The sequence below is a fragment of the Perognathus longimembris genome, chromosome 23, assembly GCF_023159225.1.
Source record: "Perognathus longimembris pacificus isolate PPM17 chromosome 23, ASM2315922v1, whole genome shotgun sequence".
Taxonomy (NCBI): Eukaryota; Metazoa; Chordata; class Mammalia; order Rodentia; family Heteromyidae; genus Perognathus; species Perognathus longimembris.
The window spans coordinates 36,329,778-36,353,231 of record NC_063183.1 but is presented as its reverse complement, the minus strand read 5'-3'; the positions used below and the strand labels follow the sequence as shown (position 1 = coordinate 36,353,231).

At 44.2% G+C, this 23,454-nt stretch overlaps 1 protein-coding gene and 1 long non-coding RNA gene across 2 annotated transcripts; one reads left to right on the top strand and one right to left on the bottom strand.

Moving 5' to 3' along the window:
* Positions 1 to 7,603: 7,603 nt before the first annotated feature.
* LOC125340852 lies at positions 7,604 to 8,942 on the bottom strand. Its single transcript, XR_007208827.1, has 3 exons — positions 8,800 to 8,942; positions 8,331 to 8,332; positions 7,604 to 7,808 (listed from the first exon to the last, which is right to left on the bottom strand). It is a non-coding gene; the product is annotated as an uncharacterized LOC125340852 (long non-coding RNA).
* Positions 8,943 to 9,202: 260 nt separating this feature from the next.
* On the top strand, positions 9,203 to 21,275 carry Emc7 (ER membrane protein complex subunit 7). Its single transcript, XM_048332723.1, has 5 exons — positions 9,203 to 9,489; positions 12,080 to 12,199; positions 14,822 to 14,960; positions 16,347 to 16,427; positions 20,827 to 21,275. The coding sequence occupies exons 1-5, from the start codon at positions 9,257 to 9,259 to the stop codon at positions 20,977 to 20,979; spliced, it is 726 nt and encodes a 241-aa protein (XP_048188680.1). The 5' UTR covers positions 9,203 to 9,256; the 3' UTR covers positions 20,980 to 21,275.
* The last annotated feature ends 2,179 nt before the right edge of the window (positions 21,276 to 23,454 follow it).

Genomic DNA, 23,454 nt, shown 5'->3' with positions numbered 1-23,454 from the left:
GTCATGTCACATGGAATAGGTTTCCAGTCAGCTACTTTCATCGCTTAATCCTTTGTTCCATTTTTTTAAGAAAAAAACAGCTGACGTATAGTGGGTCAACTTTAAGTGCATTCCAATAATATTTGTTAGCATTTATCTGAGTAACTTGTAATGTAGAGAGTTTTAAAAATGTGTGTACCCAGCCATTATAGGACAAATGCTGAAGATACCAAACTAGCAGTTATTTCAATATAGCAGTAATTGAGTTACATATACAAAACAGCTCCCAATTCAAAATGTGTGAATATTTTTTCTACAAGTTACATGTGAATATAAATCCTTTTCCCCCAGTTATTTTGGTTGTACAGCTTTCTTAAATTTCCCAAAGAAGAAAAGTTTTATATCCCAAGTGTTAACAGGTACGATGAAGGTAGGTTGAAGTTCTTGTGTATTGCATGCCATCATTTCTGCATGCTAAGGACAGGCTAAACACCATGTGAGTGATGTGCCAACTAGTTCAGGTAGGGAGGCTGACCTATCGCCAGGGTGCTTGCTTTATCTATCTGTGTGGGTGCTAAGGGAAAAGGATTCAGGGTCTATCCTCTGACATACGTACTCTGGCTCTTCTTTCCACATGAGGAAACAGACTTACCAAGGTGAAGCCAATCAGCAGAGATGCCACAGTTGGTAATGTCTGGCCCAAACACAATTCAAACCTGTTTGAAGGGCAGGAAATGTGGCTTAGTGGTAGACTGCTTGCCTAGCATGCATGAGGTCATGGGTTTGATTCCTTGGTACCACATAAACATAAAATTAATAAAATAAAGGAAAAAACTATTTTTAAAAACCTGTTTGTTGTATGGACATAAATTTGTATCTTGATAGTATGAGCATACCTTTATTTATTTATTTATTTATTTATTTCCAGTCCTGGGGCTTGAACTCAGGGCCTGAACACTGTCCCTGGCTTCCTTTTTGCTCACGGCTAGCACTCTACCACTTGAGCCACATCGCCACTTCTGGCTTTTTCTATATATATGTTGCTGAGGAATCGACCCAGGGCTTCATGTACAGGAGGCAGGCACTCTACCACTAGGCCATATTCCCAGCTCCTGAACATACCATTTTTGCTCCAGGAAAGATACTATAACTAACAACCATATGTGAAGCATGGTACTAATAAAATGAAGCTCAGCCTTCATGCTCAGCTTCCTAAGATCTTCTGTTTTGTTGATAGTGGTGGTTGTGGGGCTTAAACTCAGAGCCTGGGTGCTGTCCCTGAGCCTCTGTGCTCAAGACTATCACTCTACAGCTTGAGCCACAGCACCACTTCCAGGTTTTGAGTGGTTAATTAGAGATCAGAGTCTCATGGACTTTCCTGCCTGGGCTGACTTGGAACCATGATCCTCAGATCTCAGCCTCCTTAGTAGCTAGGATTACAGGTGTGAGCCACCAGCACCAGACTTAGATTACTTCATACATGATGCAAACATCATGCTTCTGAGGGAGGTTAGCAACTCTCATACTTGGGGCACATCAGAATCACCCAAGGAGCTTTAAGTATTTTTGGTTGTTGTTTTATTTGTTTTGTTTTTGTTGCCAGTCCTGGGGCTTGGACTCAGGGCCTGAGCACTGTCCCTGGCTTCTTTTTGCTCAAGGCTAGTACTCTACCTCTTGAGCCACAGCTCCACTTCTGGCTTTTTTCTATACATGTGGTGCTGAGGAATTGAACCCAGGGCTTCATGTATACGAGGTGAGCACTTTACCAATAGGCCATATTTCCAGCCCCAAGGAGCTCTAAGTATGGAAGTGCCCAGGGCTCCATCCAGGTTCACTGAGTTATAACCTCAGTGACCTCACTAGGTGATTCTGACTCACCATACCCAAGTCTGAAAATCACTGAAGTCTACCTGTGAAAATAGTAGTTTCTTTTTAGGAATGATCATTCCTATCTACTCAGTGCCATACAGGGAGTTGGGAAATAGCTAAATTATAACTCATAAATTCCCAATTATACTCTTGTGAATTGGCAAATCTGTGATATGACCTTTTTTTTCCAGTCCTGGGACTTGAACTCGGGGCCTGAGCACTGTCCCTGGCTTCTTTTTTCTCAAGGCTAGCACTCTACCACTTGAGCCACAGTGCCAGTCCCAGATTTTTCTGTTTATATGGTGCTGAGGAATCAAACCCAGGGCTTCATGCATGCTAGGCAATAACTCTACCACTAAGCTACATTCCTAGTCTGTGATATGACTGTAGTGGAACTGCCATCTAATTTTCTTTTTTTCTTTCTTTCTTTTAAAAGATTGTGTATTAATGATATCAGCTATCATTCTCTTTAGTGTGTATTTATTGTTTTCGCTTGGCATGTGAAAAATGATGGTGGTTTGTCCCGTGACCACTATTAATAAAAATCTCAAATAGTTGAAAAACAACAGCTGGGAAGACTCCAAAAAAAGAATCACAAAACCTCAAGATTAAAGTCAGCCTGTCTGGTCTGCATTACTATAATCTCTTTCTCCCATCTCCACCAAGTGGCCAGTTGTCCTCCTTTAGCTGGTCACCCTGAGCGCAGTCTATAGATACTATTAGATTTAGAAGACATCTTTTTCTAGAGCTGCTGCACATTAATCCTTTTTGAACCTCATCAGAACTTCCAGCCCAAGTCTTTGTTGAAGAAAATTACACCTTGTTGCTGGCTTTTTGCTAATTATAAGTACCACCTTATTTGATTCTGGCCAACTTAGGAGTAAGCTATTTTCTGAACATAATAATTATAGAAATTATACTAAATTCATGAGTCACACTTTTAATGAGATTGTGGGGTGTTTAAGTATCAGAAAAAGGAATATGTTCTTAATTCTATCAAAGTAGCCTAAATGTCCCATTAATATATTAGCAGCATGAGAATGATGTAAGCTTCAGCAACCCTAAGGTGGGTTTCAGTGAAGTATTTGCTCTAAAAAGCAAGCAAACAAAAAGCATCCCTGCCCTTACTATCTAACACTTTCTTATGGGCATGTATTTCCTTTAACCTACACTTCCCTGGAGCCCAAAATGATGGCAAATGCCATCACTTAGCAATAGTCCAGCTGATTTCCACTATTAGCCTTCAAAGCTCTGGACCCATTAGGAGTCAAGCATAACCAGCCACTGAAATAGTGATCTGGTTAATACTGGGAAGAGGCTTTTCCATGGCAAGTTCTCCTTTCTGTTTGTTTGGTTTTGGTTTTGTTGCCAGTCCTGGGGCTTGAACTCAGGGCCTGAGCACTGTCCCTGGCTTCTTTTTGCTCAAGGCTAGCACTCTGCCACTTGAGCCACAGTGCCACTTCCAGCTTTTTCTATATATATGTGGTGCTGAGGAATTGAACCCAGGGCTTCTTCATGTATATGAGACAAGCACTCTTGCCACTAGGCCATATTCCTAGCCCCGCAAGTTCTCCTTTCTTCAGGTACCTTTTGGTGTGAATACAAATAGAGGAAAACCCAAACAAATATTAGTTATTAGTGTGACCCGATAGAGCAAGTCAGTGTGATTAAAACAAAAAAACCCAAAAAACCCAAACCCATCAAATATAGATGGAAACGTGCTACTCTACTATCACTTGTATTCAAGGTCAGTTGTGAATCTAGAATATAATCCCTTCTCTGTATTCTCAGTCTTGTGGCAGATGAGAAAACATAATTTTCTGTCTTCTGGCTCTATCATAGATCTCCTTTTCTAAAACCAGAGTTTCTCTCCATTTCTCTCCCCCCCCCCCCCTTTATTTGTCACGGGGCTTGAACTCAGGGCCTGGGCTCTGTCCCTGAGCTCAAGGCTAGTGCTCTACCATTTTGAGCCACAGCACCACTTGTAGTTTTTAAGTGGTTAGCTAGAAATAAAAGTCTCACAGGAACTTTTCTGCCCAGGCTGGCTTCACAGTGCAGCCCTCAGATGTGAGCCTGAGTAGCTAGGATTACAGGTGTGAGCCACTGGCATCTGAGTATATAAAGTATCTTTTGTGGCAACCTAAAAGCATCATGAGCCCTAGGCTTATCTTTCATTTTATTTATTTATTTATTTATTTTTGCCAGTCCTGGGCCTTGGACTCAAGGCCTGAGCACTGTCCCTGGCTTCTTTTTGCTCAAGGCTTGCACTCTGCCACTTGAGCCACAGTGCCACTTTTGGCCATTTCTATATACATGTGGTGCTGGGGAATCGAACCCAGGGCTTCATGTATACAAGGCAAGCAATCTTGCCACTAGGCCATATTCCCAGCCCTTCATTTTATTTTTTTAAAGATATAGCCAGGCACAAATGGCTCACACCTATAATCCTAGCTACTCAAGGGGCAGAGATCTGAGGACCACAGTTGGAAGCCAGCCCTGGCAGAAAAGTCCCAGTGAGACTCCAGTTAACCACTCAAACACTGGAAGTGGCACTGTGACTCAAAGTGGTAGAGTGCTAGCCTTCAGCAAGATTGCTCAGGGACAGCACCCAGGCCCTGAGTTCAAGCCTCAGGATGGGCAAAAAAAAAAACCCTTACATTTTTTGAGCAATTAAAAATATTAATGGAATTGTATACTCAGGTTAACTTGAGTGAAAGAGATTAGCTAAGCTCTTGAAGTAAATGAGATTTGAAAACTCAAAGTTTGAAAACTCAAAAATCACTTAAATAGTAGTTGAAGTTTCCTAACAATTCTGCTAGTTACTCTATATTAAAAAAAATAAACAACTACACTGCACTGACTTAAATATAAAAGCCTGCCATGTGTCTTCACTCCTTTGCAGGTCTCCCTCACAATCTTTTTCTACTTAAATTGGTAGCCAGTGTGTGAATTTGAGAAGCATGGGCACCAGGAGATGCTAACACACACAATACTAAGGCGAAGAAGGACCAGAACATCCCTAGAGATGTCACTTGAAGTGATTATGAAAATGCCTTGTAAGTAGGACAGTTGCTTTTTGATTGATACAATTTTTAAGAGTTCAGAGTAAATTCTATAAATTTTTAGTCACTTCAGCACCTTTACCTGGAAAAACAGCTTCATATTTTTCTGTGAAGATTAAGAGCATATTTAGCACACAAGGAGCACTTTTTTCAGTTTTTCATTATAAAGGTGAGGTACAGAGGGGTTATAGTTACATAAGTCAGGTAAAAAGTACATTTCTTTTTGGACAATATCACCCCCCCCCCCTTGCTCTCTCCCAGTTGAAGAACACTTTAATAAAAGAAATGAGTGAACCTCAGAGTTAACCTCGTTTGGCGTAATAAGGCATTTGTGAAAAACTCCTAAAGCATTGCTTTTGAGTTTTGTTTCTGTCTATATCCTTGTTCATACCCTTGTGGCTATAAAGAAAAAGTGAAGGACTAAAATGATAAACTGAATTCTGACTAACCCCACTGGCAAGAATCAAGGTATTGGGTCTGCTTGAAATCTACATGGCAGGAATCAGATGGAACATTAGAAGTGATGTAAATTATCTTTTAAATTTTCTTTGGGGCATGAACACTGTGAAGGGAAATGGAAAGTTTGTCCTACTAGTAGTGTCCATTAGCTAAACCCAACCGGAAACCAGCTGGGAATTGAATTATTGCAATCATTTAAGGACAGCCTTCAAAGGCACAAAGCAGGGTGATGTGTAGGAGGTGACCTGGCGGGATAAGACCGTGAGTCCAGCCTAACATCCTAGAGTACTGAACTATGCCTAGTCCCTTTGTAAGTCACATGGACACCTCTTATGTAATTTGGAGTTTAAAATATGCATCTTCTATGTTTTGGCTGGAAAATAGCAGACAACAGAAATTTCCCATGACTTCAAAGCATTGCTCATTTTTTCTTCTTCATCTAATGTGTGAAGACGAGTGAACCTTTATTTAGGGAGTTCAGAGGGGTTGGGGAATGTGGCTTAGTGGTAGAGTGCTTGCCTAGCATGCATGAAGCCCTGGGTTTGATTCCTCAGCACCACATATACAGAAAAAGCCGGAAGCAGCACTGTTGGCTGAAGGGGTAGAGTACTAGCCTTGAGCAAAAAAGAAGCCAGGGACAGTGCTCAGGCCCTGAGTTCAAGCCCCAAGACTGGCAAAAAGGAAAAGTTGAGAGCATTGAGAGTCAAATTTGATTCTCCTTCCAAAAATCCATGCAAAGAAATAATTATCTTTAGAAGACAAGTGAAAGTACCCTATCACAGTGACTGCTGATGAGAGCACAGGGGTGAGGCATCTTTGTGTTTTACCCCTCTACCACCAGTGCCCAGTGCTTGCCTCTTACATCTTTTTTTTTCCTGCTGGCCTTGGGAACTCAGGACCTAAGGGCTGTTCCTGAACCTCTCTGTGCTCAAGGCTAGCACTCTTACCACTTGAGCCACAATGCCACTGTGGCTTTTTCTGAGTAGTGGAGGCAAGAGTCTCATGGACTTTTCTGCCTGGGGTAGATTTGAACCGTGATCCTCAGATCTCAGCCTCCTGAGTAGTTAGGAATATAGGTGTGAGCCACTGGCTTCTGGTTGCTCTTAGTCTCTTAAAAATTTTTTAAAAGTGGGCTGTGAATGTGGCCTAGTGGTAGAGTGTTTGTCTACCATACATGAAGGCCTGGGAAGCCAGAAATGGCACTGTGGCTCAAGTGGTAGAGTGTTAGTCTTGAGCAAAAAGAAGCCAGGGACAAGTGCTCAGACCCTAAGTTCAAGCTCCAGGACTGGCAAAAAACAACAACAACAAAAAAACAAAAAACAACCCTTAGGGGGCTGGGAATATGGCATAGTGATAGAGAGCTTGCCTCATATACATGAAGCCCTGGGTTCAATTCCTCAGCACCACATATATACAAAATGCCAAAAGTGGGCTGAGAATATGGCCTAGTGGCTAGAGTGCTTGCCTCGTATACATGAAGCCCTAGGTTCGATTCCCCAGCACCACATATACAGAAAATGGCCAGAAGTGGCGCTGTGGCTCAAGTGGCAGAGTGCTAGCCTTGAGCAAAAAGAAGCCAGGGACAGTGCTCAGGCCCTGAGTCCAAGGCCCAGGACTGGCAAAAAAAAAAAAAAAAAAAGGCGGGGGGGGGTGGGGCTGGGAATATGGCCTAGTGACAAGAGTGCTTGCCTCATATACATGAAGCCCTGGGTTCGATTGCCCAGCGCCACATATATAGAAATCGGCCAGAGGTGGTACCGTGGCTCAAGTGGCAGAGTGCTAGCCTTGAGCAAAAAGAAGCCAGGGACAGTGCTCAGGTCCTGAGTCCAAGCCCCAGGACTGGCAAAACAAAACAAAACAAAAAACAGAACAACAAAATGCCAAAAGTGGCTCAAGGAGTAGAGTGCTAGCCTTGAGCAAAAAGAAGCCAGGGACAGTGCTCAGGCCCTGAGTCCAAGCCCCAGGATTGGCCAAAAATAACCAACCCAAAAACCCTCTCTTTCTCTGGAGGTTTATTTTTTGTTTGTTTGTGGTTTTTTTTTTGGCCAGTCCTGAGGCTTGGACTCAGGGCCTGAGCACTGTTCTTGGCTTCTTTTTGCTCAAGGCTAGCACTCTGCCATTTGAGCCACAGAGCCACTTCTGGCCGTTTTCTATATATGTGGTGATGAGGAATCGAACCCAGGGTTTCATGTATACAAGGCAAGCACTCTTGCCACTAGGCCATATCCCCAGCCCTCTGGAGGTTTATTCTATGACTGCACAGGGCAAAAACATAAATTGTGTTAATCTTCAAAAGAGATCTGTAGTGTACAGAGCAATATTTAGCAATAACCTCTGGTAAGACAGTTCCTTTTCAGTCATCAACTGGAGCGGATGATGTCTGGCTATAGACCCATTCTAGGCTGTTAGGCTCACAGCAATGCATTCACATGATGAATGCTGTGAAAATGGAAGGAAAAACCATGATGAAAACAAAATCGCAAGACTTTTTCAGAAGGGAGTCAGGAAGTCATTACTAAGCAGGACTTATTTGTGATTCAAATTGCTGTTTAGGAATGTGAACTTCTGATATTTTTAGAACAAATCAATAGTTTGCAGAGGCTCAAGAGGTTACAGAACTCGGCTGAGCTAGTGTATGGCCTACCAAGCACACTAAAGGGAATTCAATTCTCAGTTCTGCCAATGAAAAAAAACGCTGGGCACTCTGAAGGCTGAGATAGAAGGGCTGCTAAGTTCAAGGTCAACCTGCATAAAACCAAGTTAAGAAGTTACAGGGCTCTTTTTCTAAGTACATGCATTCTTTCCTCCATCTTCTATTGTTACGCAGGCCCTATTCTAGCCTAATTTCAGTAGAAGTTCCCGCGGGGAAATCTTCACTGCTTTGTACTGTTAGCCAATTCAAGCGCCAAATGCCTTCCTGGAACAGGGCTTGGAGCTTCCCGAACCCGTGCCTTCCAGTACTCCTTTCGCAGTTTCTGGGTCCGAACCGAGCAACAGCTGTCTTTCACCGGGCAGGCAACCCCCGGTTAAAACGTGCACGCATGTTTGCAGATGCTTTGCACACAGACGTGGTACTTCCTTTCACCGCACACGAAAGGGAGCCCTTCCCTCCCCGCGCTGGGTGGGTCTCGGGCCCCTGGGGTGTAAAGGCGCGTGCGGAATGCCAGAGGGAACCCGGGCACGCTTCCTGCACACCGCGAGGGAGCGGGACCGAGCCAGCAGGGACGGGAGGGACGGGAGCGGAGCGGCCCGGCTCGCGGCGGGGCCGACGCCCGGCGGGCCGTGCGCTGGAGAGGCCGCCGGAGCCGTTTCCGGGCCAGCTGGACGAAGGCGACTCTGGCGAGACAGTGCACGTCGTGCAAGTGACACCGTGGTCTCCGGTACGGCTCAGGTACGAGAATCGAAAACAACCTTATAAATCACCAGCTACTCTTCTGGAACTGATTCTCAGGAAGCCGAGGCCTCACGGGTCGAAACAACCTCCGGTCCTCGTCCCTCTGGCATTTTTCCAACCCGCAAAGTTTTGGCGTCTATACCGGCCACGGCACACTCAGCATCCTCCCAACCGGCTCCGCGCGCTCGGCCTGCGAGCCCCGCCCTGGCGGAAGCATCCGCGGCACAAGCCCCGCCCTGGGGCGGGAGCTTCCCGGTCCTTCAGCGCCACTCAGCGCGCACGGTCCGCGGGCTCCTTCCCCGGCGGCGCGGCCGCCCTATAAGCCCCGCCCCCTAGGGCGCTGTGCCTCACTTCCGTCCTGTCGGCGGTCTAGTCTGATTGGAGCGCGCAGCTTGCCGGTCGGGCGCGTCGTGGTGACGTCATCTGCCGTCGGCGGCTGCGGCCTGCGGTCGCCGAGGCTTTCGGGCAGCTGGGACCTCTGAGAGCGACTGTCATGGCGGTCGCGCAGTGGGGCTTCTTTCCCATCCTGCTGCTACTGCTCTCAGGGGATGCCCAGAGCTCGGAGGGGCCAGGGGCCACGGCCGAGGGTTCAGGAGGGAGTCCTGTCGGCGTAGGAGATCGTTTCAAGATTGAGGGGCGCGCAGTCGTTCCCGGGGTGAAGCCCCAGGACTGGATCTCCGCGGCCCGAGTGCTGGTGGACGGAGAAGAGCATGTCGGCTTCCTTAAGTGAGCACCCGAGGGCGGAGGGGGAGAGCTGGGGTGGACGAGGAGGTCCAGCGGGAGGGCCGGGAGGGCCGGGTGTCAGGCCCGGGGAGCCCGCGGGAGGGCCGGGTGTCAGGCCCGGGGAGTCCGCGGGAGGGCCGGGTGTCAGGCCCGGGGAGTCCGCGGGAGGGCCGGGTGTCAGGACCGGGGAGTCCGCGGGAGGGCCGAGTGTCAGGCCCGGGGAGTCCGCGGGAGGGCCGGGTGTCAGGACCGGGGAGCCCGCCGGGGTTGGCCGGGTGTCAGGCCCGGGGAGCCCGCGGGAGGGCCGGGTGTCAGGACCGGGGAGCCCGCGGGAGGGCCGGGTGTCAGGCCCGGGGAGTCCGCGGGAGGGCCGGGTGTCAGGACCGGGGAGCCCGCGGGAGGGCCGGGTGTCAGGCCCGGGGAGTCCGCGGGAGGGCCGGGTGTCAGGACCGGGGAGCCCGCGGGAGGGCCGGGTGTCAGGCCCGGGGAGTCCGCGGGAGGGCCGGGTGTCAGGACCGGGGAGCCCGCGGGAGGGCCGGGTGTCAGGCCCGGGGAGTCCGCGGGAGGGCCGGGTGTCAGGACCGGGGAGCCCGCGGGAGGGCCGGGTGTCAGGCCCGGGGAGTCCGCGGGAGGGCCGGGTGTCAGGACCGGGGAGTCCAGGGCCGGGTTCAGGAGTCCGCGGAAGGGACGATTGTCGGACTGGAGGCCCAGCGGGAGGGCCGGGTGTCAGGACCCGGGACCCCGCGGGAGATGAGTGCCAGGTTCGGACAGCGGCCCTGTGGCAAGCAGGTGCCGCTATGCTGGCTACGACGGGGGTCCCAGACCGGAGGGTGGCGACCTGCGCCCCGCCCACAGCCTAGAGCGGTTGTTTCCATCCCGTGGGCCTCCTTCCGTGTGGAGCCCTGGGGAATAGGTGTACCCTAAGTGTTTATTGCTGGATTCTTGCCTTTGCATCTCTGTTTTCCCTAGAGCCTCGTCCCTTTTTGCATTCACTTCTGGTAGCCTGGTGCTGTGTAGAAAGATGCTAAACAAGTGGGACTTATCAAAGCCCAGAGGGTTTCAAATGGTGACTAAGACTGTAAGGCTAATGCTACTGTTTCTAAAATTAATAAGCCCAGAGTGGCTAATCAAAGCACTTTTTTTAAATTTTGGGTCTGGGGTTGGGATTACTGTTCTTTTTTACACTTGAGTGTGTGCAGGGATTTGCAGTATCACATTTGTCACTTGTGAGAAGAGAGTTTCTCTATGTTGCTTGAACACATGTGCTTTCTAGCTATTAAAAATCTGGGGAAAATTTCCCAGTCCTGGGGATTGAACTCAGGGGCCTGGGCCCTGTTTCTGAGCTTCTTTTGCTCAAAGCCAGCACTCTACCACTTGAGCCTAAGTGCCACTTCCTGCTTTTTCTGTTTATGTGGTACTGAGGAATAGAACCCAGGGCTTCACGCATGCCAGGCCAGCACTCTACCACTAAGCCACATTCCTAGCCCCAGAAATGAGATTTATATACTAAAAATGCTCTGGAGAGACAAAGAACAAAAAGACAAACCATTCAAAAAACAACACTTACAAAACCATTTGGTGTAAACCAACTGCACAACTCTTGGAAGGAGAGGGGAAAGGGGAGGAGGGAGGGGGAATGAGGGAGGAGGTAACATGTAGAACAAGAAATGTACTCACTGCCTTTCATATGAATCTGTAACCCCTCTGTATCACACTTTGACAATAAAGAAAAAAAATTTTAAAAATTGCTTCAGTCAAGGTCCCATGAAGAAAGAGAAGATAGCTGGGCATGGCTGTGAAGAAAGAAAGAGAATATGGCTGGGCATGGTGGTGCATACCTATGCCCTGTGCTTAGGAGGCAGAAGAGGCACAGGAGTTGGATGCCAGCCTGGGCTACAGAGCAAGATACATTCAAATTATAATTCAAAGAGAAAGTCAATGAAAGCATTAAACAGTATAGTGTGGCATAGATTGTATAGTACCAGTAACTTACAACCTTAATTAAGGCTTTATCACCTCCCTGCCTGAAGGAGAGAAAGAACCTAAAAAGGAGAAAGGGGGCTTATCCTCTGTGAGAAAGCTAGGGTGTGATGGAGGTGGCAGTATACAAAGGCATTTTCTTCCCTCTTGGCAGTCTGCAGAGAGAAGGGTGGAGGGTGGATCTGAAGAGCAAATGACAGATGTCCAACCCAAGACTGAGTTAACTCGATGTTTACAGTTTGATTCTTTTATTTTACTATATATTTTGGGAACACTGTATATATGGGAACATTATCATTATTTATTTACTTGTGCTTGTACTAGGGTTTGAACTCAGCCACATCTTCACTTCCAGTTTTTTGATGGTTAATTGGAGATGAGTTTCATGGACCAGCTTTAAACTGTGATCATCACATCTCAGCTCCTGAATAGCTGGGATTATAGGCATGAGTCACTGGCACCCAGCTCTCTCCTCCCCACCCCCCTCTTTTTTTTTTTTTTTTAGTTGCTTCTAATCATGGGTGTGTTTGTTTTTTGAGAATTGTTTTGGGAATTAATAAATGATTTTAAGACAGTCTTTCACTATGACTAAATATGATTTTCAACTTTCCAGGACAGATGGGAGCTTTGTGGTTCATGATATACCTTCTGGATCGTATGTAGTGGAAGTTATTTCTCCAGCTTACAAGTTTGATCCCGTCCGAGTAGATATCACTTCAAAGGGAAAAATGAGGTGAGGGCACTGGTTTGTTTTTACCAAAGGCTAGGCTGTTGAATGCTTCGCCATACATTCTTTTCAGAATTGACAGTTGAATTGAAGGTTGAGTTTTCTTTTTTTGTCTTTGGTGGGGCTTGACCTCAGGGCCAGGGCACTGTCCCTGAACTCTTTTACTCAAGTCTAGCACTTTACCACTTTAAGCCACAGCTTCACTTCTGGTTTTCTGGTGGTGTGGCTGGGGATGTGGCCTAGTGGCAAGAGTGCTTGCCTTGTATACATGAAGCCCTGAGTTTGATTCCCCAGCACCACATATACAGAAAATGGCCAGAGGGGGCGCTGTGGCTCAAGTGGCAGAGTGCTAGCCTTGAGCAAAAAGAAGCCAGGGACAGTGCTCAGGCCCTGAGTCCAAGCCCCAGGACTGGCAAAAAAAAAAAAAAAAAGTGACTCTGGTTTTCTGGCGGTTAATTGGAGATAAGAATCACAAAGAACTGGGTTCCTCAGATCTCTACCTATTGAGTAGCTAGGATTCCAGGCATGAGCCACCAGCACACAGCGGCATTGTACTTTTTAGGCAAGTGCTTTGCCATTTAGCTATGTCCTAGTCTGATTGTTTATTCCTGAATCTCCTGTGGTAGTACTATTGGAGGAAAGCTGCTGTGTACTTTCTATGTAGGTATCTTGATTATTACCAGGTTCTGAGGTAGAAGTTCTTATGCTCTTGCTTTTGTTTGTTTGTTGGTTGGTTGTCTGGCTTGAACTCTGGGCCTAGGAGCTATCCCTGAGCTCTTCAGCTCAAGGCTAGCACTCTACCACTTGAGTCACAGTGTCACCAGTTTTCTGGTGGATAATTGGAGATAAGAGTCTCACAGACTTTCCTGTTCAGGCTGGCTTTGAATCTCATTCCTCAGATCTCATCCTTCTGAGTAAGTGGGATTATAGGCATGAGCCATCAGTGCCCAGCAAAAGTTTTTTGTTTGTTTGTTTGTTTGTTTGTTTTGATTGTGGGGCTTGAACTCTAGGCCTGTTCCCAAGCTCTTCAGCTCAAGATTAGCACTCTACCACTTTGAGCCACAACACCACTTTCACTCTTGCTTTTTGTAGTCACTATTTATTTTATTATCCAGTCTCAGCTATGATTTTGTCCTAGAGCTACAGGTTGGAATCAGACAAGACATCGCTTCTTTATTTCCCCATAGAATCTGTTTTAGGATTTACCTTGTGAAAGGTAAAATGAGCACATCCCTATTTTTTTTTCAAATTTTTATTATCAAACTGATGTACAGAGAGGTTACAGTTTCATACGTTAGGCATTGGATACATTTCTTGTACTGTTTGTTACCTTGTCCCCCATACCCTCCTCCCCCTTTCCCTTTCCCCCCCTGAGGTGTTCAGTTCACTTATACCAAACAGTTTTGCAAGTATTGCTTTTGTAGTTGTTTGTCTTTTTTTACCCTGTGTCTCTCAATTTTGGTATTTGCTTTCAATTTCCTACTTAATGCACTGTGAAAGGGATAATTAAGATGTGACTTTTTAAACTGGGAAATAATTTATCTTTTCTGAATTGGAAGTACTATTCATCACCTGCTTTTTATTGGAATATTTTAATAATACTATTAATATTTGGATTTGATTTGATACTACATTGATCCTGAAATTTATAGCTCCTCCTTTCAGGAGCATTAAGTGTGCAATAGAAATGTAGTGTTTCTAGGGCTAAGAATAGGTTACATTGTGGAGTTTGTCTCAATGTGCCGATCATGGTAAAGAAAAAGGAGGGGGATAGGAATGTGACCTAGTGGTAGAGTGCTTGCCTGGCATAAATGAAGCATTGGGTTTGATTCCTCAGCATCACATAAAACAGAAAAAGCCAGAAGTGGCGCTGTGGCTCAAGTGGTAGAGTGCTAGCCTTGTGCAAAAAAAAAGAAGCCAGGGACAGCACTCGGGCCCTGAGTCCAAGCCTCATGACTGGGGGGAAAAAAAAAAAAAAGGAAAAAGGAAGAAAGTAAGCATTTGAAGATAGGAAAGTAGGAAAAGAATTTCAGAATTTCCTTTTTTTGGTTGTTTCTTTTCTTTTTTTAAGACAGGGTCTTGATATGTAATCTTAGCCATGAATTTGGGATCGTCCTGCCTTAGCCATCTGAGTGCTAAGATTACAGGCTTATGCCACCATGTCTGGCTGAATTTTCAAATTTCTAAATAAATGAACATGGTTTTGAAATTGAGGTAAACAGAACTTTGGTTTAATTTCAGCTGTGAATGTGGGATAGCAAAAAACATTTGAGTTTGGGATGATGGTATGGATGTCTACTCTTCAGATTCTGCCTTTATTGTAGCAGAACAAATTTATTTGTTCATTTTATTGTCTCATGACAATGACACTAGCATCTTCTTTGGTCTTATCTGAACATGAAGTTTGTGAAAACAATTTTAAGAGGTAATGTCTTCTTTTGAGTTCACAGTACTACTATATGGTGCTTTAATAAAGCACAGGTCAGGTAAAGGCAGAAAACATGTTAAGAGTGAAAGAGCTATTATCTCAACTGGCTTCTTTGGTACATGCAAAGCGTAGTTAGGCTGCCACTTTGCCCTTATCCTATTTTTAGTAGAATTATTGATTTTATCATGTTTCTTTGTCAGAGCAAGATATGTGAATTACATCAAAACATCAGAAGTGGTCAGACTTCCCTATCCTCTTCAAATGAAGTCTTCAGGCCCCCCTTCTTACTTTATTAAAAGGGAATCATGGGGTTGGACTGACTTTCTGATGAACCCAATGGTATGTACGAAGCTAAAGCATTTACTGATTCCTAGTTTGCGTTGGGCAGTTGGAAGCTTCAAGCTCCTGTGAGTTGGAAAACTGAGACTGGGACAATACTAGCTTTGGGAACAGATAACGAGAAAAATACAGTGAGGATTCTACTGTACGTTCGACATTAATATGTGTAGCAGAAATTGGATACTTTTAATGAAAGGTCTTACAGTTGAAATTGAGTGCGAAGTAAATCATGTATGGGGCTACTCCACTCACCTTTCAGTTTGTATATTAGTTCATTGATAAATGTGTGGTTGTTTATTAAGCAGCCCTTATTGATGGCAGACAGGTAGTGAAAAGAGAAGTTATTCTGTGATAGTTTAAATAGTTGGTAATATCACAACATTGATATGAATTGCTAATAAAGCTGCTACTAGTAAAACACTAATAGAATATATTCTTTAGAAATGAATTTTTAGCTGTTTCTTTAAGTTAAATTATTGGAATTGTCTAAATATTGGTTGTATTTCTCATGATAACTGTTTAAAACACAAGACTCTTGGGGTTATACATCTTTTAGACAGGATTAACTCGAATCTGTTATCAGAGAGTAAAAGGTGGAAGGGTAGATCCAATGGAAGAAATCAGTAATGAAACTTAAAGCCTTATTTTCAGGTTTGCTCCAGCTTGTATATATGCAGACTCCCTCTTTCTCTCCCTCTCCTTCTCCCTTTTCCTTCCTCTCTTTCTCCCTTTCCCTTTCCCTCTCCTGTCCCTCTTTCCATCCCCCACTTCCCCCCCCCCCGTCCTTTCCCTCCCTCCTTTCTTCCCTCCCTCCCTCCCTCCCTCCTCCTGTCCAGTGATATTGGGGGTACTCTGGTGAAAATGCAGGGCTTCACACTTGCTAGACAGGTGCTCTGCCACTTGAGCTTCAGCCTCTATATTCTCCTTTCTGAAATTGAACAGAATTGTATGCAGCACTAGAGGAGTCTATGTCATTTTCAAAACTGAAAATGTAATATTTATTATAGGATCTAGAGAATGTTTATTAACAAGAGGTATAAGACAGTGTTTTCTCCAAGACTGCATACTCATGTCACAAGTGCAGCCCTGCTGGCCATTGAGATCACCAGTCCCAATACCAGGTTGAAGAAAGAAAGAACTAAATAAGTAAGATGTCAATATAGTCCAAATACACACAGACAAGACTCTTCATTCTGAGATATTCTACAACAGTCAGACAGATAGCACCTTGCAATCAACTAGCTGAACAGAATGGAGATGATTGCTACAAGTTCTATTCTGTGCACACATTTGTGTCTTTAGTTGTATCATTGCATGTTAAATGCCATTTATTTTGCAAACTATAAAATGAGGAATAAATAATTTGTGATTTTTTTCCTTCTACAGGTTATGATGATGGTTCTTCCATTATTAATATTTGTGCTTCTGCCTAAAGTAGTCAATACAAGTGACCCTGACATGAGACGGGTAAGCTGATTGCCCACTTTTAAATTTTTTATCCAGATATATACTTTTTTTTTTTCAGGTCCGGGGGTTTGAATTTTGGGCCTGGGCTCTTAGGTTTCTTTTGCTCAACCATGTGAGCCACAGCACCACTTCCAGTTTTTCTGTATTTATTGAAGATAGGAATATCCTGCTCAGGCTGAGTTTGAACCTTGATCCTCACATCTCAGCCTCCTGAGTAGCTAGAATTACAGGTGTGAGCCACTGGCACCTAGCTTAATCCATATTTTAATGCTTTTTGTTTCCTACTGTGTCTAGATGGCTGATTTCCTCCTCCCCCAACTTCATCCTTGTTCTCATGGTAAAGTCATCTAAAAGTTGCCTTAAACACAGTATTATGTAGGACAGGATCAATTCAGTTGGTTCTCTGCCATGTATCAGTGTCTGTCACTGTCTGTCTGTCTGTCTGGTGGTACTGGGGCTTGAACTTAGGACTCTACAAATTGAGCTATGCCTCCAGCCTCTTCATAAAGCTAAAACATTTTCCTTAATCTTAGTGTCTAGTATGCCTCACTTGTTAAGAAGATGAAATATATAATAACCCTGTGTGTACATAATTAAATATTTTGCAAATATTGCTCCTTTAATTAATATTTACTTTTTTTTTTTTTTTGGCCAGTCCTGGGCCTTGAACTCAGGGCCTGAGCACTGTCCCTGGCTTCCTTTTTGCTCAAGACTAGCACTCTGCCACTTGAGCCACAGCACCACTTCTGGCCGTTTTCTGTATATGTGGTGCTGGGGAATTGAACACAGGGCCTCATGTATACGAGGCAAGCTCTCTTGCCACTAGGCCATATCCCCAGCCCTAATTAATATTTACTTAATAAAAACTCTTCAGAATACATACCCAGTTTATGTGTTCAGACATTCCAGAAATGTAGGTAAATCAAGAGGAATAAATAAGACTGTAACACATTCTGTAACAGAACTGAGCAAGTTTTGTAGGAAAAGAATGTCCAAGTTGGTTGCTTCAAATTTTGGCAGCATCACTTTGTCCCTTTGACATTTGCTTCCATATAAAACCCTCATTGTGTTTGTTTTTAAATTGTTATTATAAAGGTGATGTACAGAGTAATTACAGTCATGTAAGTCAGGTACTGAATACATTTCTTTCTTTCTTTCTTTTTTGCTTGGTCATGGGGCTTGGGCACTGTTCCTGAACTTTTTTGCTCAAAGCTCATGCTCTACTACTTTGAGCCTCAGTGCCACTTCTGGCTTTCTGGTGGTTAGTTAGAGATAAGAGGAAAATCTCACAGACTTTCCTTCCTGGCTGGTTTCAAACTGTGATCCTCAGATCTCAGCCTCCTGAGTAGCTAGGATTATTGGCATGAGAGCCACCAGCACCTGGCTGAGTATAGTTCTTTTTGGACAGTGTCACTCCTCCCCTTGTTATCTACCAGTTTTTCCCTCTGGTTTTTAAACATATTTGCATCCAACAGCCATCAACAAATACCTTTGAGTGCCCAGTCTTCCACTGTTTTCAGTATGTTGACATCTTACTCATTCCTAAATTTAGGTTCTGGATACTGAGGTACAAAAATGATTATAGGTCAGCTCTGTCCTCATCGAGCCCATACCCACCTAGATGTAGGAAAGAAATAGATCTATAATAATCTTACCATCAAGGGATTTTGTAAGCTTTTCTTTTCTTTCTTTCTTTTTTTTTGGGGGGGGGGGGGCTTTATGTATACGAGGCAAGCACTCTACCACTAGGCCATAGTCCCAGCTCTTGGAAACTTTTCTTTTTTTTTTTTTTTGCCAGTCCTGGAGCTTTGACTCAGGGCCTGAGCACTGTCCCTGGCTTCTTTTTGCTCAAGGCTAGCACTCTGCCACTTGAGCCACAGAGCCACTTCTGGCCGTTTTCTATATATGTGGTGCTGAGGAATTGAACCCAGGGCTTCATGAATACAAGTCAAGCACTCTTGCCACTAGACCATATTCCCAGCTTCAGCTTTTCTTTATTAAATGGAAAAGTAAGATATGTAAAGAATCAATAAAAATGTTTACAGCCAGGCACCAGTGGCTCACACCTATAATCCTATCTACTCAGGAGGCTGACATCTGAGGATTGTGGTTTGAAGCCAGCTCAGGCAGGAAAGTCTGTGAAAGTCTCTATCTTTAACTAGCTACCAAGAAGCCAGAAATGGAGCTGTGGCTCAAGTGGTAGAATACTACCCTTGAGCAAAAAAGTGCAGGGACAGCACCCATGCCCTGAGTTTAAGCCCCAGGACCAGCACATACACACACAAAAGTGTGCTAAGATAGTAGGTGATTAGATTCTATAGATGGTAATGCATCTATTCTAAGCTGAAATGGCAGAAAAAGGAAGGTATCCAATGTTCCATTGCTAAATGTTGTTATCTTGCTTTGATTTTGGTGATACCTCTGTAATCCTTGAATCATGATTCTCTGTAACAACTGAAGGGAGCGCCTATAGTCTCATGTGGTTAAAAGCTCATTCCTAGCTAGGTGCCAGTGGCTCACACCTGTAATCCTAGCTACTCAAGGAGGCAAGGGTCTGAGGGTTGTTCCAAGCCAGCCTAGGGAGGAAAGTCCAAGAGAGTCTTCTCTCCAATTCACTAGCAAAATGCCAGATGAGAAACTGTGGCTCAACTGGTTATAGTACTAGCCTTGAGTAACAAAGCTAATTTCTTGCACAGGACTCTGCTCCTAGTAGGCATTTTAAAAATTTGTTGACTCGGGCTGGGGATATAGCCTAGTGGCAAGAGTGCCTGCCTCGGATACACGAGGCCCTAGGTTCGATTCCCCAGCACCACATATACAGAAAATGGCCAGAAGCGGCACTGTGGCTCAAGTGGCAGAGTGCTAGCCTTGAGCGGGAAGAAGCCAGGGACAGTGCTCAGGCCCTGAGTCCAAGGCCCAGGACTGGCCAAAAAAAAAAAAAAAAAAAAAATTTGTTGACTCAAAAAGCTTTAGAATTGAACATATGCTATAGAGTTGATGACATCAGTTTTATATGACTCAAGCCTTATTACCATATAGATTCATTCTTGATTATATAAGAACATGTTAATATCCTTGATTTATGTGTCATTTTTCCCCCTTGACTTGCTTATAAAAAGCACCTTTTTCTTTAAAGTCAATGAATACATTCTGCTTTTGTGGGAAAAGCCATCTCATACTCTTTAACAGTTTCCTATTTGAAATGGTAGACAGTGTAGTATTTGCTTCTTGGGTTGTTGTTGCTTTTTAATGTTTTTTTAAATTGTTAGCTTTAAGAGGAGGACAAACTTTAGAAGTACCAAATCCTTCTGCTGTCATGCCAGTGTCTTGCTTTGTGACCCTGTGTTGCTTGCTTTAGATACTGTAGCTGACTTCACATAAGACATAAAGTATTCATAGTTTTGTTACTAAAACTTAGGAATCAGTCTTAAAATTACTGCGATTACCTTCCAGGCCTGTGTGGTTCCATGGTATTTAGTGATTGATATTTTGGTTTTATGCACCTAAAGAATGCATGAGCTTACTGGACATGGTGGTACATGCCTATAATCCCAGTATTTGGAAGGCTGAGACAGGAGAATTACAAATTGAAGATCAACCTGGACTACCTAGCATGCCCTGTCTCAAAGATTAAGGAAACTATGAACGCTCAGTGGCTCAGGCCTATACTCCCAGCTATTCTGGAGGCCAAGATCTGAGGGATTGTGGTTTGAGGCTAGCCTGCACTAGAACCTATCTCAATAAATAATCCAGATGTACGGCATATACATGACATCTCAGCTAAAAGGAGGCTGTAGGTGGGAGGATTGAGGTCTGAAGCTGGCCTGGGTAAAACACAAGGCCCTACCTAAAGAATAATTGAAGCCATAAAGGGGGATGGGCATGGCTTCAAGCCCCAGTGGTGGAACACTTGCCTACCAAGTGCAAGATCCTGAAATCAAACTTCAATACTGCAGAAACAAAAAACAAAACAAAAAAGACAGAAATATGATCAAATATATTAACTGTCAGAAAAAAAAATGTCCTTTACTACAGTATAAGCTGAAACCTCAGGCAAGCTTTCATTAGACAGTCACTAAGGACCAATATGCTTAGTGGTAGGGAACACTATTACCGATAATGTTTAGGTAAAATGCTTTTGATTTATTTTTATTATTGCTGTTCCCTTGGTGCTGGGGATGAAAGTCAGAGCCTCATAATACCAGGCAAGCACTGTGCCATGGTGCCAGACCTCAGCCTCAGTACAGAACTTTGGAGTATGGCCTAGCATTGTTACTCTGAACTATTAGCTTTTACTTGTTCTACTCCCTCCCTCCTCCTTAGAAAATGCAAGGAGCTTTCCTTGCACTTTCTGGAAGGATCCCAGGGCCTTCAATATCTGTACTTTGTCTCCTTGCAGGAGATGGAGCAGTCGATGAATATGTTGAATTCTAACCATGAATTGCCTGATGTTTCTGAGTTTATGACAAGACTCTTCTCTTCAAAATCATCTGGCAAATCTAGCAGTGGCAGCAGTAAAACAGGCAAAAGTGGAGCTGGCAAAAGGAGGTAGTCAGGTGGTCTACAGCTGTCACTTGCACAAATGGCAGCATACCTGGTGGAAAACCCAGCGAAGCAACTACTGTAAACTTGAGTCATCCTGGAAGCCGATCTCGTACAATTGTTGTATACGTTAACTTTTTAACATATGTGTTTTGTACTTGGTACACAAGAAAATCCAGCTTTCATCTTTGTCTATATGAGGTCAATATTAATGTCACTGAATTAATTACAGTGTCCTAAAGAAAATGACATGAATAAATTATATGAAATGCTATACATTATGTATATTAAAAATCTTAATCCAGAGATTAAGTTATCTTGTGTTTTTAACTTCTTTTTTATCTGAGTTTTTTTTTTTTGTAATCATTATTTGAGGCATGAAATGACCTTTCCTATTCAGAAAGTGGTGGTTATTTTTAGAGCAGCATGAACTATGTTTTCATTATGTAGTTGTAGCTTTTTTAAGTCTCAGCTCTGTCCTGCCATTTGTTCCATGACAAGGCAAGGTGGCATCAAATCTGTAATCTTTTCCTTCTTGCCATCTTCCAGCCTGTGTTGTCTTCTACCACAGTTTACACTGTGATTCAGTAAGGAGCCAGACGCTTGAGTTAGCACATCTTTACTAGTACCATGGATTTCTGTTGAAAGCCACTGGATGTGAGACTACTGAAAATGAGTGCCAATTCCACAGCTTGTGGCTCTAGGGTTAAGAAATTGTTCATTCCTTGTTAAAGGTAAGGGTCCTCATACCTCCACTATATATACACAATGCAAATGCATTTATACAGGATAACCATCTCCAGCAACCCGCTGGACAGTTGCTCTCACAGGAGCATACAAGAATCACTGGGGGGGTGGAGGAGCTGGGAATATGACCTAGTGGGTAGAGTACTTGCCTCGTATACATGAAGCCCTGGGTTCGATTCCTCAGCACCACATATATAGGAAAAGCCAAAAGTGGCATTGTGGCTCAAGTGGTAGAGTGCTAGCCTTGAGCAAAAAGAAGCCAGGGACAGTGCTCAGGCCCTTGAGTTCAAAGCCCAGGAATGGCCAAAAAAAGAATCACCAGGGGCAGATGGTGATTGGAAGCTTGTTTAGAAGCCACATAAAATAGGAAATAAGGATTTTTGTGGCAGACAGATGGTCAAAGCACACTGACATAGACAAATGTACATGGTAGCCAAATGTAATGAGCAAAACTATGCCTTGCCTTCCATCGCCCAAACATGGATCACAGGTAAATTTAATTATCCTTCCCCCCATGTACAGTAGTCCATGAATTGTGAAAGGAGGTAAAAACAATGTACTCCATTAGAAGGTGGTGCTGACTGTGCCCGGTTTGCATTGAATGTGAATACTCAATATTTGTCCTGGTACTACTTACTCTACTTGATGCTTTCATAGCACCCAGTAATGATGCTGTGTCCTCTCTAGAGTCCACGTCTTTAGCTTGATGGAGCTCTAGCACCCAGGACCCAAAAGGCAACACTTCATCAAGGCCTTCTGAATGCACAGCTTTGTAAGGTAAGAACTAGAGGGAGCAGTGTTCAAGGAAGTACTTGTTACTATGTAAGAGTTAAAATTTTACTTTCCAAGTTAGAAACACAACAGATTTTTTTTTTTGCCAGCCTTAGGACTTGAACTCAGGGCCTGGGCACTGTCCCTGATCCATTTTATGCTCAAGGCTAGCACTCTACAGCTTAAGCCACATCACCACTTCCAACCTTTTCTGACTAGTTTATTGAAGGTAAGCGTCTCAGGGACTTTCTTGCCCAGGCTAGCTTTAAACCAGGATCCTCAGATCTCAGTATCCTGAGTAACTGGAATTATAAGTATGAGCCACTGGCATCTGGCTCAACAGATACTTCCTTTGTGGTGTGTGTACATGTATGTACGTGTACTGGGCTTGTATTGCTTGACTTTTTCATTCATGGCCAGTGCTCTATGATTTGAGGCTTACCTTTAGTTCAGTGTGTTTTTGGTTAATTGGAAATAGTCTCTTGGACATTTTTTGCCTGGGCTGGCTTAGAGCTTCAGTCCTCCAGGTCTCAGTTCTGAATAGCTAGTTTGACAGGTGTTAGCCAGCAACATATACATGATTTTTAAAATTACAAGGGCAGAGGCTGGGAATATGGCCTAGTGGCAAGAGTGCTTGCCTTGTATACATGAAGCCCTGGGTTCAATTCCTCAGCACCACATATATAGAAAACGGCCAGAAGTGGCACTGTGGCTCAAGTGGTAGAGTGCTAGCCTTGAGCAAAAAGAAGCCAGGGACAGTGCTCAGGCCCTGAGTCCAGGCCCAGGACTGGCCAAAAAAAAAAAAAAAACAGGTGCAGATACCTAAAGAACTGATGAAAAGTTTGTGCAAGAGGGTGGTAGAGAAAGAAAATAAAAGGGAGGAAGAGAGGGAAGGAGAGAGAGAGCAAGGAGGGAGAGGGGAGACATTGATCTGTAAACCTAGCCACTTGGGAGATAGATCCAGAGA